We start from the raw sequence: 14191 nt of genomic DNA on the forward strand, positions 1-14191 counted from the left end.
GAGGCAAGAAAAGATTCCCCAACGGGGTACTTAGCTTTATTGAAGACTTCAGTCTGAAATGCGATTTGAAAATCTCAGGAGTCGGACGACCGGCACTTGCGAACTGCTTCTGTTTCGGGCACCACGCGGTAAGAAAGACTGAAGAAAATGGCGTCGGCTTCCCCTTTTATACCCCTGTCACACTGACGTCAGGGAAGAAGCGACCGCAACCGACGCCGGACCAAGACTTTGGAACTCAGGCCGACTGCGGGACCGTCTGACGGCAGATAACCCCAAGTGTGATGACTGCAGCAGTGTAACACGATGAACATCTGAATGCTGCCAGAATCAGCGACTACAGAGTGGGTACTCAGGAGTCAGGCAAGTGTCAGGTGGAAGGCAGGGTGGGAAATTAAACAGTAGCTTATAGAAGAGAAGGACATCTAAAGTTATGATAAGATTTTACACAACTATACTATGTCCTTCTATTCATATGCTGCTGTATCCATAATACAAGGGAGAGTGCAAAAGCTCCTGTTATTAAGGTTAGGGTGGAGGAACAGAAGCATTTTCCATAAAGCCATGAAGGATGGCTCTGGCAAAACCTGTTCTTGCTCTAGAAATGATGTCCAACTTGTACTGTTTGGTGAAGGTATGGACAGAGGACCATGTAGCTGCCTCTAAAATGGCAGCTGTATCTAAACTCTTGAAAAAGGACCCAGAAGAGAACACTGCTCTAGTGCCGTGTGCCTTTACTGGGAAGGGAAGCTGTTTTCCATGGGTTGAATAGCAAAGAGAGATGGTTTTGGAGATCCACAAGGATACAGTTTGCTTGGAAACAGGGTGTCCCAGGGCTCTTGGGTGGTAGGAAACAAGAGTCTGTCCGATTTACAGATAGATTTGGTCTTAGCCAAATAGTATCCAAGTTGTCTGTGTACATCTAAGGAATGTAGGATCTTTTCAGCCGGGTTTTGGAGTGAAGGGAGGAAGGTTGATGGCTTGATTCAAGGACAGCTCATTGACTACTTTAGGCATGGAGGTTGGGTTACTACGTAAACACACCCTGTCCTTATGGAAAAAAGTAAAAGGCTGAGAGGCTATAAGGGCTTGCAGTTCAGAAACCCTTCTGGCTGAAGTAATGGCCACCAAGAGTATAGTTTTCCAAGTACAGTATTGGAGAGAGCTGTCTTGGGCTGGCTCAAGGGGATACAGTCAATTTCTCCAGAACAAAATTTAGATCCCAAGGGGGCGGAATGGGCTTCCTTGGAGGTCTAAGGTGCAGAACCCCTCTGAAAAATAGTATTCATTTCCAGCCTAGAAGCCAGAGGTGGGGTGAGTGGTAGGCATGCTGAGATGGCACACAAATGGGTCTTAATGGAAAAATAAGACAGCCCAGTCTGTTTATGGCAAATGTCCGCTGAGAGAGACATGGGATATCACACGCACCTTGCATCTATCTTCTGTATAATGGCCGGATGTACACGAGTCCACAAGAGGCAAACTCCTTTACATTATACAGCAGCATATGAACAGAAGGACATCTTTATTTACAGAACATAACTGAAGAGGGAATTGGATCTGGTCATCATGGGATGGGGGTGGGCTTTGATATTTCTTGAAGTGCAAGTCTAAAGTTTCTTCAGCTGCAACTGCTTTACATCAAACAAATAAAATTACCAAAAACTGAAAACAGAAATTCTGCATTTATGAAAAAGCTAAAAGCAGTCACACTGTATCACCACTATCAAAATAACAATAGATACCACAGTCTACATTAGGGGCAAAAAAAAAAAACTATTTGTTAAACTGGCTTTTAAGAGGACTAAATTCTGAGACGGTAACTCCAGGAGTGGTTTGCCAAGAAATTCCTGCATGATCCTTGACCCAGCAAATGCATGTGGGCTAGTCCTATGGCATGCTCAGAAAGGAACTCTCAAAAAAATTAATTCCTGTATGGGTCACTTTCCAAAACAATGAAAGGTAGGTTGGCAATTCCCTGGCAATGCTACAAGCAAAAGTGTAAACTGTTAATCTTCCAGGTAGGAAAATGCAAAACCTGCTGACAGCTTGGCTAAACCACCCATGGCCTCCTTCCTTTAACTCAGAAAGTACAGGAGAGACTGAGAACATAGTATCCTAATAAGTAAAGGGCCTTCCACTGTTTTTCTACAGACATCTAAAAATACAACACTGGTTATTCTAAATTCAACTTTTTGTCCCTATACTCCACAACTCTTGCCCACTCTTATTATGGGTTATTTATTTCCACCATCATTCTATTAAACTAGCACAGGCAGGGACAGCTGGGCAGCCAACAAGATGGGCAGTTCACTTACCACTCTACAATCAAATTCATTCCTCAAAAGTCTGGGGACTTTTTGGAATACCTAATTTACTTTCCAAATATTGGAACTCTTACTACTGCACACTATTGCCCCCCCCCCCCCCCCCAATGTTGCATGAGCACACTTGATGTGACCTCTCATGTCACTGGTCTTTGGAGTTGCTACCTTCCTCCACATGGGAACCCTTCAGTGGGACTGAGGCAAACTCCTACTCTTATGGGATGGCTATGCCAACACCGGTTGCTCACTTCCTTCTCAAGCCCCCCCCCCCCCCCAAAGTTCCTTTAACATCTGAACTTGTTCGTTCTTTTCTATACCTAGTTTCAACATTAGAGCTTGCTAATAAAACCTGTATCACTGGGACTGTAGTTAGGACCCCTTCCCCTCAAAGACAAACAGCTGGCTCCAACATGAACCTTACACCAATTTACTCATTCAGTAATTCACCAATGAACTGGAATATCCAAGTGCCAAGACACGAAGAGTCAAGCAGCTATCCTGCCATCAAAACAATGTCACCCCCCCCCCCATACTCACTTTTTATGCTCAAATCTACCAATCCTACTTCCAACACAAAGTGTATACAAAGACTAACCAAAATGTCTTTTAGGAGGAGGCAAAGTCCAGTTAAGTAAATCATTTTGACCAATGACCAAACAGAAGGGATCAGTATGCTATCTCCACATCTGAGCAACAACCAGGTTTTGGCACTCCTATCCAAAACATTACAAAAAGATTTGCATGCTTGTGCATTTTAATAAGTAGTTTAAAGATCTTTAGGGAGCTTATCCATTCCCTAGCACCACTTGCAAAAGGTAAACATTTTAAATAAGCAAAAGCCCCCATCCAAACAAAAGACAGAAGTTCAGAGAAATAAAGCTCAGGTTAACCACTGACTGTATACTACTTTGCACACAGCTGCATTTCCATTAGAATCATCTGCATACATGTGCGTGCCATACCTTCCCATCCATGGCCATCATAGCATCCTTTGCATCTTCAGGATTTTCAAATGTGACAAACCCATACCCTCTTGAGCGCTGAGTTTCTCTATCTTTTACAACCACAACTACAGAAAAGGAAGCAGTACACAGTAAGAACAGTACCAAAGAACTTCCATGCTATAAAGTAACACTTAATAAGAACCAGAAACAGCAATACTTACCATCACATATCTGACCATATTTGCTGAAGGCCATTTCTAAACAATGTTCATCTGTACTGAATGACAAGCCACCAATAAAAAGTTTTCCTACATCACTCATGATGAACTGAAAGGCAAAAGAAAAAAATTATCAGAGAATCAGTCCATTTTTGGGGGGATACCACCGTCACTAACATCAATCATTTATTTTAAATGTTTACCTTCCCATCACTTTTAGTGGCAAAGTGAGCACTCACCACATCAGCTGCTCTCTGAGAGGAATCTCTGCAGTGAGTAGAACACATGGGTGCATACAGCCTTCTCTTAATCAAGCTGTACTACCAAGATGTACAAACCACAATACGCCACGAAGTACAAGTGCTGTGACACACTCTCCATACATGCACTGTGGCATATGGTGACTTTAGCTTTGTGGATTCATTCCCCCAGTAGCATTCATTTTTTTTTAAACAGAAACTTTGATTAGCTTTTTATTAAATCATGGTATAAATCTACTGTATCCCACTGCAACATCGCAGGGTAGCACGGGAAGGCATCTACAGATTTTAATGGATACATAACACACATCCCCTAGTGTGTATGATACTGAATCCATTAAAATTAATCAAAGCATCCCTATGCTATCTGTATACCAATGTCAGAACCAATAAAGGTAAAGGATGCTGGCATAGGGGAATAAATTTACACACACACACACACACACACACACGATTACAGGAAACGGGACATAAAAATGCATCATGGAGCTATATGCACTGGTGGAAAAGGCATATGAAAAAATGTCAGCAATAAAATGTAATCTCCCAAGTTTACTGCATTCTACTGTGCTAGAATGAATGCCTGTGCCCCTAACTTCAGTTAATGGTCCCATTCAACCCCAAAATTGAAAAGGAGACTTGTACCTACAAGAACACACTGAATGTGGCAAGATTACCAAAAACTGCGTAGACACTTACTATACAGTCAGATCAGTAAAATTAGGTCCATCATCTAACTCATTTATGTACTCACCATAATGATTCTTTCTCAGTCTGGTTCATCATATGCGACTTCAGATCCAACTCGGATCAGAGACTGATCATATCCCAAACACTTCAGCTTGCCACACCCTGCCTCTTCTACCCATAATGCCTCAAGAATACCTCAGATTGAGTTTCACCATCCTAAAAAGAAAGACACCAAGCACCCCCCTCAAAAAAAATAGGATATATATATATATATATATATATATATATATATATATATAACAGCAGCAACAGACTCTGTCATCTTATGATGAAAAGCTCACCACATACGAGCAGAGTCTTTATGTTATGTTGTCCTATCTCCCCTTCATTCTTGATGGTTGGGACAGCATCCCCAGCACCTTCTTTCTCAGTTTGCTCAAGGGAATAAACTGTACAGAACAGTGGAACCAAAGGATGCCCTGTACTGGGAGACCAGATCTACTTTTGTAAAGAATGATAAAAGTATGAGGGTTAACCCATGTAGCTGCAGCACAAACTGAATCCAACAGGAGCCTAGCTTGAAAGGCAGTGGAAGTCGACATAGCTCTAGTTGAATGCCCTCAATTTTTCCCGGCACCTCTTTATTCTGTGGGTTATAGACACAAGTAATGTAAGCCATTTTGATAAAGTGGCTTTTGAAACTGAAGTTTCTTTTCTGTTTTCTGAGAATGAACCAAACGGTCAGATTTTTCTAAATTCCTTTGTCTTATGTAAGTAAAAACGCAACTGCCTATGTACATCCAATTGGTGAAGCTTGTATTCTGCCTTGTTGCCATAACTGGGGAAAAATACTGGTAGCTCAATAGACTGATTTAAATTGGTCTCAGAACAAACTTTTAGCAAAAAAGAAGGATTTGTCCTGAGAGAGAGACTTTCGCCTTTTTGGAAAATAAGACAGGGAGGACGGATAGACAGAACTTACAGTTCTGAAACCCTCCTAGCGGAAGTGATGGCTGTTAAAAAGACTGTCTTCCAAGATAAGAACTTTATAAGAGGAGGCTGGTTCAAATGGAGGGAGAATTAAAGAAGATAATGCCAAATTGAGGTCCCAAGGAGGTGGTGGTTTCTCTTATGGGAGGTCTTAAAAGGAATGTACCTCTCAGAAAGGTTTTGCATAATCTGTGGGACATTATATTGGATCCCATGTCTCCTACATGGTAGTTTGATATTGCAGCTAGTTGTACCCGTACCGTGGCTGCCGCTGCACTCCGATTAAAGGTTTCTGTTAAAAATTCCAGGATTGCAGATATAGGGGCTGTAAAGGGGTCTATATGGTTTTTGTCAGCCCAAGAAGAAAATCTTTTCCATTTGTTTGCATAAAGTTTTCTACTTGTATTCTTGTGCGACAAAACCAGAATGTGTCGTCCTGCGGGTATATAGTTCTGGAAGCCTGGCTAAGATGGGAAGTGGAATAACCAAGCTGTTAGCTTGAGGCTTTGAATAGAGGGGTGGAGCTTTCCTGACTGATGAATCAGAAGAACAGGTACTGGGTCCAGGATCCAAGGCTCCTCCTGAAGATGGAGCCATAGAAAGGGAAACCATATCTGACGAGGCCAGTAAGGAGTAATGAGAATTAGCTTGTGACTCAACGATTTGGCTTTCTGGAGAACCTTGGGTATTAATGGAAATGGGGGGGCATACAGAAGTCCCGGGGAACAATTATGAACAAGTGCATCCCTTGGTGACTCCCCCGGAGGGGGAATTAGGGCAAAGTAGCTGCTGCATTTGGAGTTGATGGGTGTGGCAAAGAGGTTGCAGCAAGGCTGGCACCACTTGTGAAAAATTTGGTTCACAATTTCCTAATTCAGGGACCACTCGTGAGGCATAAGAATTGGCCTGCTTAATCTGTCTGCTATCACATAGGATTTCCCCGGGATATGCACTGCAGTCAGAAAACGCTGAGTAAAAATTGCTCATTGCCATACTCTCTGAGCCTCTCGACAGAGGTGGTAGGATCTGGTTCTGCCTTGTTTGCTGATGTACCACACCAAGGACATATTGTCTGTTTGTATTGCAACTGTACCAGCTGGAAGAGAGCTCTGGAATGCTTGCCAATGCCAGAAGCACCGCCCTCATCTCTAGGACACTGATGTGCAAGTGCTATTTGTGTTCTTGCCAAGTCCCGTGGACAGTCTGTCTCAGATAATGCCCCCCCATCTGCGAAGCATCCGTGGTCACTATAGCTACAGGTTGGGGAAGAAACAAAAGGTCTGCCTATTGCTTCCTGCATGGACTGAAGATACCATTGTAGGTCCCTCTTGCAGGTGTTCATAATGAGAATCTTGTGTGACATGGGCAACTCCTGCATGTACCACTGAGCAAAGAGTAGTATGTGTAAACGTTCCAGTGGGACTAGTGTTATTGCAGCTGCCACTGAACCCAGAACCTTGAGGACAAATTTTGCCTGCACTTTTTCCTTCATGAGCAATATTGACAACCGATGGCGTAACATTTGAATTCTTTCATGAGGCAGTTTTGCAACCATGTCTTTAAGTCTGCCCCTATAAAGGTAATATGCTATGATGGCAACAAGGCAGATTTTTCGAAATTTATGGTAATGCCCAGCTCTGAGCAGAGATGAATTGTGGTGTCTCTTGCCCCAGTTATTAGATGCTAAGTGGTGGCGGACAGGAGCCAGTCGTCTAAATATGGAAACATCTGGAATCCTAGATGCCTAAGGTGAACCGTAACTACTGCTATGCATTTGGTAAACAATCTGGGGGCTGTAGAGAGACCAAAGGGCAGAGCTCTGAATTGGTAATGACTGGCTCCCAGCCGGAAGCGTAAATATCTTCTGGATCGCCTGTCCATCTTTATATGGTAGTATGCATACTGAAGATCTATGGAGCACATCCAATTGTCTTGTCCCAGAAAAGGGAGAATAGACTGCTTTACCGACTTGTTCAGTCTGCTGAGATCCAAAACTGGTCTCCAGTCCCCTGGTTTCCAGTCCCCTGTCTTTTTTGGAACTAAAAAAGAACTTTGAGGAAATTCCAGATCCAATTTGGTCTGCGGGGACTTCTTGGATGACTCTTTCTTAGCAACCTCTTGAGTTTCTAGGGTTGCTTGATCCCTTTGACTGGGTGGTATGTCTGGGATAGACTTTGGTGGAAGGGAGAAAGGAATGTTGTATACCCTGGATATGCTCGACCATACTTATTTGTCTTGAGTGATGTCCCGCTAGGCTTTTGGGTACAGTGATAATCCCCCCCCCCCGACAGCCTCCAGAGGTGGACAGGCGGGCCTCCTTTCAGGAGCACTGGAACCAGAGAATGTATTTCTGTCGGCCTGATTCGGCAGACCCCCTCTGCCATGAGGGCTGCATCTTCTTTTATTATTTCTCCCTCTGCACCTTGGGGGAAAATTCACCATGAGCATCCGGAAAAGCTCCTCTGGATTTCTAGAACCACATTTTTCCACCCTTCTGACCTTTGGGATAAGGTCTGGTAGGGATGGAGAAACGTACTGCCATGGCAGATAGAGTTTTGCCATCCTGTTCGCTCATGGTAAGAGTCTCTTTCACTTTTGGCCCAAACAAAGACGAGCCATTAAAAGGGGCATCAATACAGGAAGATATGAAGGGTTCAGCAAACTCACAAAGACACATCCAGGAATGTCTCCTCAGAGCTATTCCTGTGCCTGCTGCCCTGCTCGCTCCATCAGCCGCATACGAAATGAGGCGCATGCAGTAGTTTGTTATAGACATTAAGGTCGCAAGCTGAGAGCTTATCTTGTCAGGCACCCCCCAGCTGTAGCACCTTGGGGGGTATCTCCAAGCTCCTTGAGGAGATCCCTCTGAAGATGAGTAAAGTGAGATAAATCATTCTGCGACCTAAGGGTAAAGGCTGCTGAAGAGAACATATGCTTCCCGTATCTGTCCATTGCTCGAGACTCCTTATTCGGCGGGTGGACAGATGAAGTTTCGGCTAGTTCCTTCTTGGTGGCCGCCACCACCACCACCAAACCATCTACTGGGACACTTTTAGTTAAAAATTGTTTGTCTTCCGGGGCTGTAATAAATTTGTTGGGCCTCTCGGAATTGTTTCCACCGACTCTGGAAAGCCTCACGCCTTTCAACTGACTATATCCAGGAGCTGGTCGAAAGGCGGAGACATCCAAGAGGTGGAGGGTCGAAAACCAAATGCCTCCAGGTATACCGACTCATCTTCAGAAGAGGAGGGGGTCTTCCAGCCATCTCTCTGTTTCAGGATCTCTAGGATGTCTGAAAAGGACACATCCTCAGAGGATGACCGTGGGAACCCTTCTGAATCCTCTAAGTCAGTATCTGATGTGACAGACTCAGGGAAGTCTATGTTTCCTCTTACAGGTTCTCTTCCAAGGGACCTCCTCAAAACAGATGTTCTGGGGAGGTTTCAGAAAAGAGGGTCTCACCCATTGGGGCACTATGCAGGGGTTGAAGGGGATGGTGTAAAGGTTGACACTGGCCCTTTTGGGGGAACAGTAGCTGGAGCCGAGGGTGGAGCAGTCTCTGAGGAAAGCACACTCCTCATCACCTCGAAGGCACCAGGATCCTGGTCTGAGAGAGCCTCTGGCTCTGAGGAATCGGGAGACCTCTCCCGCATCAAGGATGGTGGCTCCAAGGCTAATGTGGGCACAGAACTCACCTGTGCCGAAGCTCCGAGTGGGAGAGTCGGGTCTGACAAGGACCTGTTTCGACTCTTCTCCCCCTGGAACAGACGAGGGTGTCTCAGCCCCCAGATCCCTTGATGGGTGACAACATCGATCAGATCGGAGCAGAGGTTGGCACCGAAACTCTGGGGATGGATTTTGGTTCTAACGGTTTCACCACAAGGACCTCCAAACACTCTGGCTCCAAACTCGACTGAGTCGGGGGAGGAACAGAAAGTAAAGCAGCTACTGAAGTCAGCTCTATGACCATCTGGCCTGGGCTGGTGAGAATTTTTGCTAGGGCCGGTGTATGGAGCAACCTTCTAACCATCCGCTCCATATCATCATCCGAAAGGCTCCTGGATGACAGAGAGGAATGGGTGGAGGACTTGTGGCTACCCACCACCGATTCTAATAAAGGAGACTGCGGTATCGAATGAATCGGATCCAAGGAAGTTGACTGGCTCCTTTTGTGGATCCGAGACGGTTCTGAAACTCCAGGTGGAACAGATGGAGACTTTGCTTTTTCGGAACCAACAGACTTCTGACCCGAAGAATCCACTTTCTCCTGACTCTTCAATGTCTTGGATGCTGGAGCCGAAAAAGTTTTGTATGACTTTTCTAAAGGTTTAGAGACCAGAGTCCCTTCAACAGATGATTCAAAAGGCCCTTTTAACAAACCCCTGACTATCATCATGTTCTTCCGTTCCTGCAGGACCCTTGAACTAAAACCATGGCAAATAGAACAGGAATCCTGCAGGTGGACAGCACCCAAGCAATACACACAAAGTACAGTTACTTACGATAAATGTAGATGTTCGAGCGTATTCACTGTTGCAGTCATCACATTTGTGTTATCCCTGCCAGGGTAGCCCTCGGCCGGCCTGAATACCAGAGACTTAGTATTTCTGCCTCGGTTGCTGTCGCTTGAGGACTGACATCAGGTCGTCAGTGGTATAAAGGAAGGCATCCGACGCCATTACATCATTGCCCTAACCTGTCAGAAGCCCCCAAAGTAGGAGGCCAGGCTCTGGTGGTAGAACCCCACCAGTGGAAAATAAATACCAATATGCCCCTTGTAAGGAAAGAACAACAAGGAACAAAAAAAAAGGGGAAGAAAAGAGGGATGGAGAGAGGGAAACCAGGAATGCAACAGTGAATACACTCTAACATCTACATTTATGGTAAGTGTACACAACAGTACTATGTTCTTCGTGTTTCACTGTTGCAGTCATCACATTTGGGTAGATTCCCAAAGCCGAGGAAATGGGTGGAGGCAGTCCAGGAAGCTAGGGGCTGGCTAGCATGCCCTGCAAGACTGCAGAGGCAAACCCTGCCCTGGATTTGGAGAAGAGAGGCAGGTTGTAATGCTTGGTAAAAGTATGAACAGATGTCCAGATGGCAGCCTCCAGGCTGTCCTTGGTGGGGAATCCTCTGAGGAAAGCTGCAGGGGTGGAGGCTGCTCTGGTGGAGTGTGTCCTGACCCCCTTGGGGGGACGCTTGCCATGCTGTTTGTAGCAGAAATGGATGCAGTGTGCTATCCATTTGGAAATGGTTTGCTTGGAGATGGCTTTGCCTTCTGCCCCTGAAGCACAGCTAACCAGCAATTGATCAGAGTTTCTGAAGGGTTTAGTCCTGTCTAGATAGTATCTGAGCTGTCTGTGCACATCTAGAGAGTGCACAATCCTTTCCCCCTTGTTTTGGGGGTTAGGAAAGAAAGTGGGTAAATGGATGGATAGATTGGTTGAGAGCCACACTGGATACCACCTTGGGCATGAAGGATGGATTAGTTCTGAGGGATACCCTGCCTGCATGGAATGAAGGGTTCCACAGCCATGAGTGCCTGCAGCTCAGAGACTCTTCTAGCTGAAGTGATGGCTAGGAGGAAGGCTGTCCTCCAGGAGAGAAGGTTTAGCTCTGCAGAAGAAGCTGGTTTGAAAGGGGGCATGGTGAGCTTTTCCAAGGTCCCAAGTTGGTGCCCTTCTGGGGGCCCCAAGTTGCTAGCCCCTCTGAGGAACTCTTTAATCAGAGGGTGTGAAAAAAGAGGGTGTGAAAAAAGAGGCTGCTCAGTGGGAAAATGAGCAGAAATAGCAGAGGCATTAATTTTTATAGAGGAGAAAGAGCGACTACTGTGTAGTAGGTCAGCTAAGTAATCCAAGATGAGACAGATGGAGGGCTGTGACGTATTGCCCCTCTTAGCCTGGATCCAGGTGCAGAACCTTTTCCATTTATCTGCATAAGACTTTCTGGTGCTAGGGAGTCTGGCCTCTCGGATAACGTCCAGAACCTGTTTACTGAGGATGGCAGATTGGTCAGGGGTTAGGGTACAAGCCAAGCTGCCAAATTGAGAGTCTGCAATTGGGGGTGCATGAATCCCCCTTCCTTCTGGGTTAGGAGGTTTGGAATCGGAGGAAGATTCCATGGAGGCAGCAGGGACAGGCTGCGCAGCAAGGGGTACCAATGCTGTCTGGACCAGTGTGGAGCTATGAGAATGGTCCTTGATTTTTCCTCCCTTATTTTGAGCAGTACCCTAGGAATGAGAGGTAGGGGAGGAAAAGCATAGACCGAGAGGTTTACCCAGGGGAAGGATAGGGTATTGACTTTCCAAGCCATGCAGTGATGCTCCCTGATGCAGAATTTGCTGAGCTGATGGTTGGTGTGGGAGGCAAAGAGGTCGACCTCCAGGGTTCCCCATTTCTGAGTTATTAGGAAGAAGGTGTTTCTGTTGAGCTGCCACTCGTGGGGGACTAAGAGCTTTTTGCTTAATTGGTCTGCCAGGGAGTTGACAGAGCCTGGCAGTTATTGTGCTAACAGGTGTATTTGCGTGGAAGAGGCTGTGAACCAAAGGGTCATGGCCAGCCTGCACAGTGGGTAAGAGTGAGTCCCTTCCTGCTTGTTGATGTACCACATCACAGTGGTGTTATTGGTTTTGATCAGGAGAACCCCTGGAGAGAGAAAAGGTTTGAAAGCTATCAAGGTGTACTGCACAGCCATCATCTCTTTTTGACTGATGTGCAGGGGAGTTGCTGGGGGTTCCATTGGCCCTGTATGCACCTGCCATCCAGGTGTGCACCCCAAGCGTAGTCCGATGCATCTGTAGTGAGGTGTGGGGAGAAGGGCAGTCCCTTGTTGTGGGAGCAGGCTGTTGCCCATCAAAGAAATTCCATCCTCAGGCAAGGAATAATAGGCAAAAGAGTTTCCAGATCTTGAGAGTGTTGACACCAAAGGCTCTTTAGGTACCACTGAAGTTTCCTCATATGCAGTCTGGCATATGGAATGAGGAGTATGCAAGAGGCCATGAACCCCAGGGCTTGCAGGATTTTCCTTGCAGAAAGCTGGGGCCTGGTGGCCAGTTGAGAGAAGTAAGCTGATAGGAAAAATTGTTTCTCTGGTGTAAGTCATGCCATCTGGGATGCTGTGTCCAGACTTGCTCCCAGGAAGATTATCCTTTTGGTGGGTACCTGTTTGGATTTCTTTTCATTGACTGTGTACCCTAGGGAGGTTAGTAGGTCCTTTACAAAGGTCAGGTCTTTGAGCAGCTTTTCCTGGCTGTCTGCCTGAATAAGGCAGTCGTCTAAGTAAGGGTAAATTTGAATATTTCTTGATCTCCAAAAGGCAATGGCCGGAGCCAGGCATTTTGTGAAAACTCTGGGAACAGTAGATAAGCCAAAGGGAAGTGCAGAGAACTGAAAGTGTTGAGATCCTGCCCTGAAGCGGAGATATTTTCTGAAGGACTCCCTGATAGGAATGTGGAGGTAGGCTTCTTTTAGGTCCAGGGTGGCTAGCCAAGCATCTTTGGAGAGCATGGGTAGCAGCTGCAGAAGGGTGAGCATTTTGAATTTTGGGATTGCCAGGAAGGTGTTTAGAGTAGATAGATCAAGGATGGGGCACCAGGTGCCCTCTTTTCTGGGTACCAGAAAAAGTTTGGAGTAGAAGCCTTGCCCTATCTGCTCTACAGGAACGTGCTCTACTGCCCCCAAGGAAAGCAAGGAATGGATTTGCTTTTGAGCCTCTGCCCACTGATTTAGTGGTAGATTTTGGAACCCTTTTGAGGTTGGAAGTGTGTGGAAGGAGAATTTGTACCCCTTAGACATGATGTTCAGAACCCATTGGCCCTTGGTAATGGTGGCTCAGGTGCTTGAGTGAAAGGAGAGTTTTCCTCCTAGGGGTTTGTGAAGGTGGGCAGAGGCGAGGTCAGGAAAGGGCAGGTCATTGTGAGTTCTTACCATAAGAAGTGGAGGTAGTCCACTGCTTAGATCTCTGCAACCCTTGGGGCTGCTGTCTGGGGGGGTCTGTTTCCATGGGACCTAGGCTGGCCCTGTCTATGGGAAGCAGAAAAAGACCAGTGCTTAGAGGGAAAATGCCTGCTGAACCTAGGGGGCTGGCCCTATAACACATCTTTAACAGTCTGCATAGATTTTGCTTTTTCTTCCATCTTTTTTAAGACCTCTTCTGCTTTAGTGCAAGTAAATTATCTTTGTGCAAGGGTGCATCCAACAATTTTGATCTGACATGGTCTGGCACGGATTGTTCCTTAAGCCATGCATGTCTTCTAATGACAGATCCGGTGACTGATGCCCTGCAAGAAGCTTCTAGGGGTCAAAAAATACAGTTGTGTACACTTACCATAAATGTAGATGTTCGAGTGTATTCATTGTTGCAGTCATCACATTTGGGTTATCTGCCTGCAGGTAGCCATCAGCTGGCCTGAATATCAGAGTCTTGGATTCCTGCGTCTGATGCTGTCTCTTCTTCCATGACGTCAGGTCGTCAGGGATATAAAACATGCAGCCGACACCATTACATCACTTTTTCTTGCCCCAGATGTCAGGTGCCCCCACAATGGGAAGCAATTATATGTTATGGTACACCTCCAACAAAAAGCAAATACACCAGAAAAATTAAATACACCAAACAAGAAGGAAAGGTAGAGTCAAGAGAAGTCAGGGGGCTGGAGGGAGGGTAACCAGGAATGCAACACTGAATACACTCAAACATCTACATTTATGGTAAGTGTACACAACTGTACTACGTTCTTTGCGTTTCACTGTTGCTGTCATCACATT

General features: G+C 45.8%; 1 protein-coding gene across 3 annotated transcripts in view; it reads right to left on the bottom strand.

The window, feature by feature from the left end:
* Positions 1-14191, bottom strand: part of LOC122817602 (cold-inducible RNA-binding protein B-like) — a 936366-nt gene that overhangs the window by 760915 nt on the left and 161260 nt on the right. For all 3 annotated transcript variants that reach the window (XM_044090642.1, XM_044090640.1, XM_044090641.1), the window contains exons 2-3: positions 3490-3595; positions 3287-3393 (exon numbers count right to left, since the gene is read on the bottom strand). In XM_044090642.1, coding sequence (XP_043946577.1) covers positions 3287-3393; positions 3490-3595 — 213 coding nt within the window. The remainder of the gene's footprint in view (positions 1-3286; positions 3394-3489; positions 3596-14191) is intronic.

Source organism: Protopterus annectens, chromosome 13.part0, assembly GCF_019279795.1.
Source record: "Protopterus annectens isolate FY-2018-M chromosome 13.part0, PAN1.0, whole genome shotgun sequence".
NCBI classification, from domain to species: Eukaryota; Metazoa; Chordata; order Ceratodontiformes; family Protopteridae; genus Protopterus; species Protopterus annectens.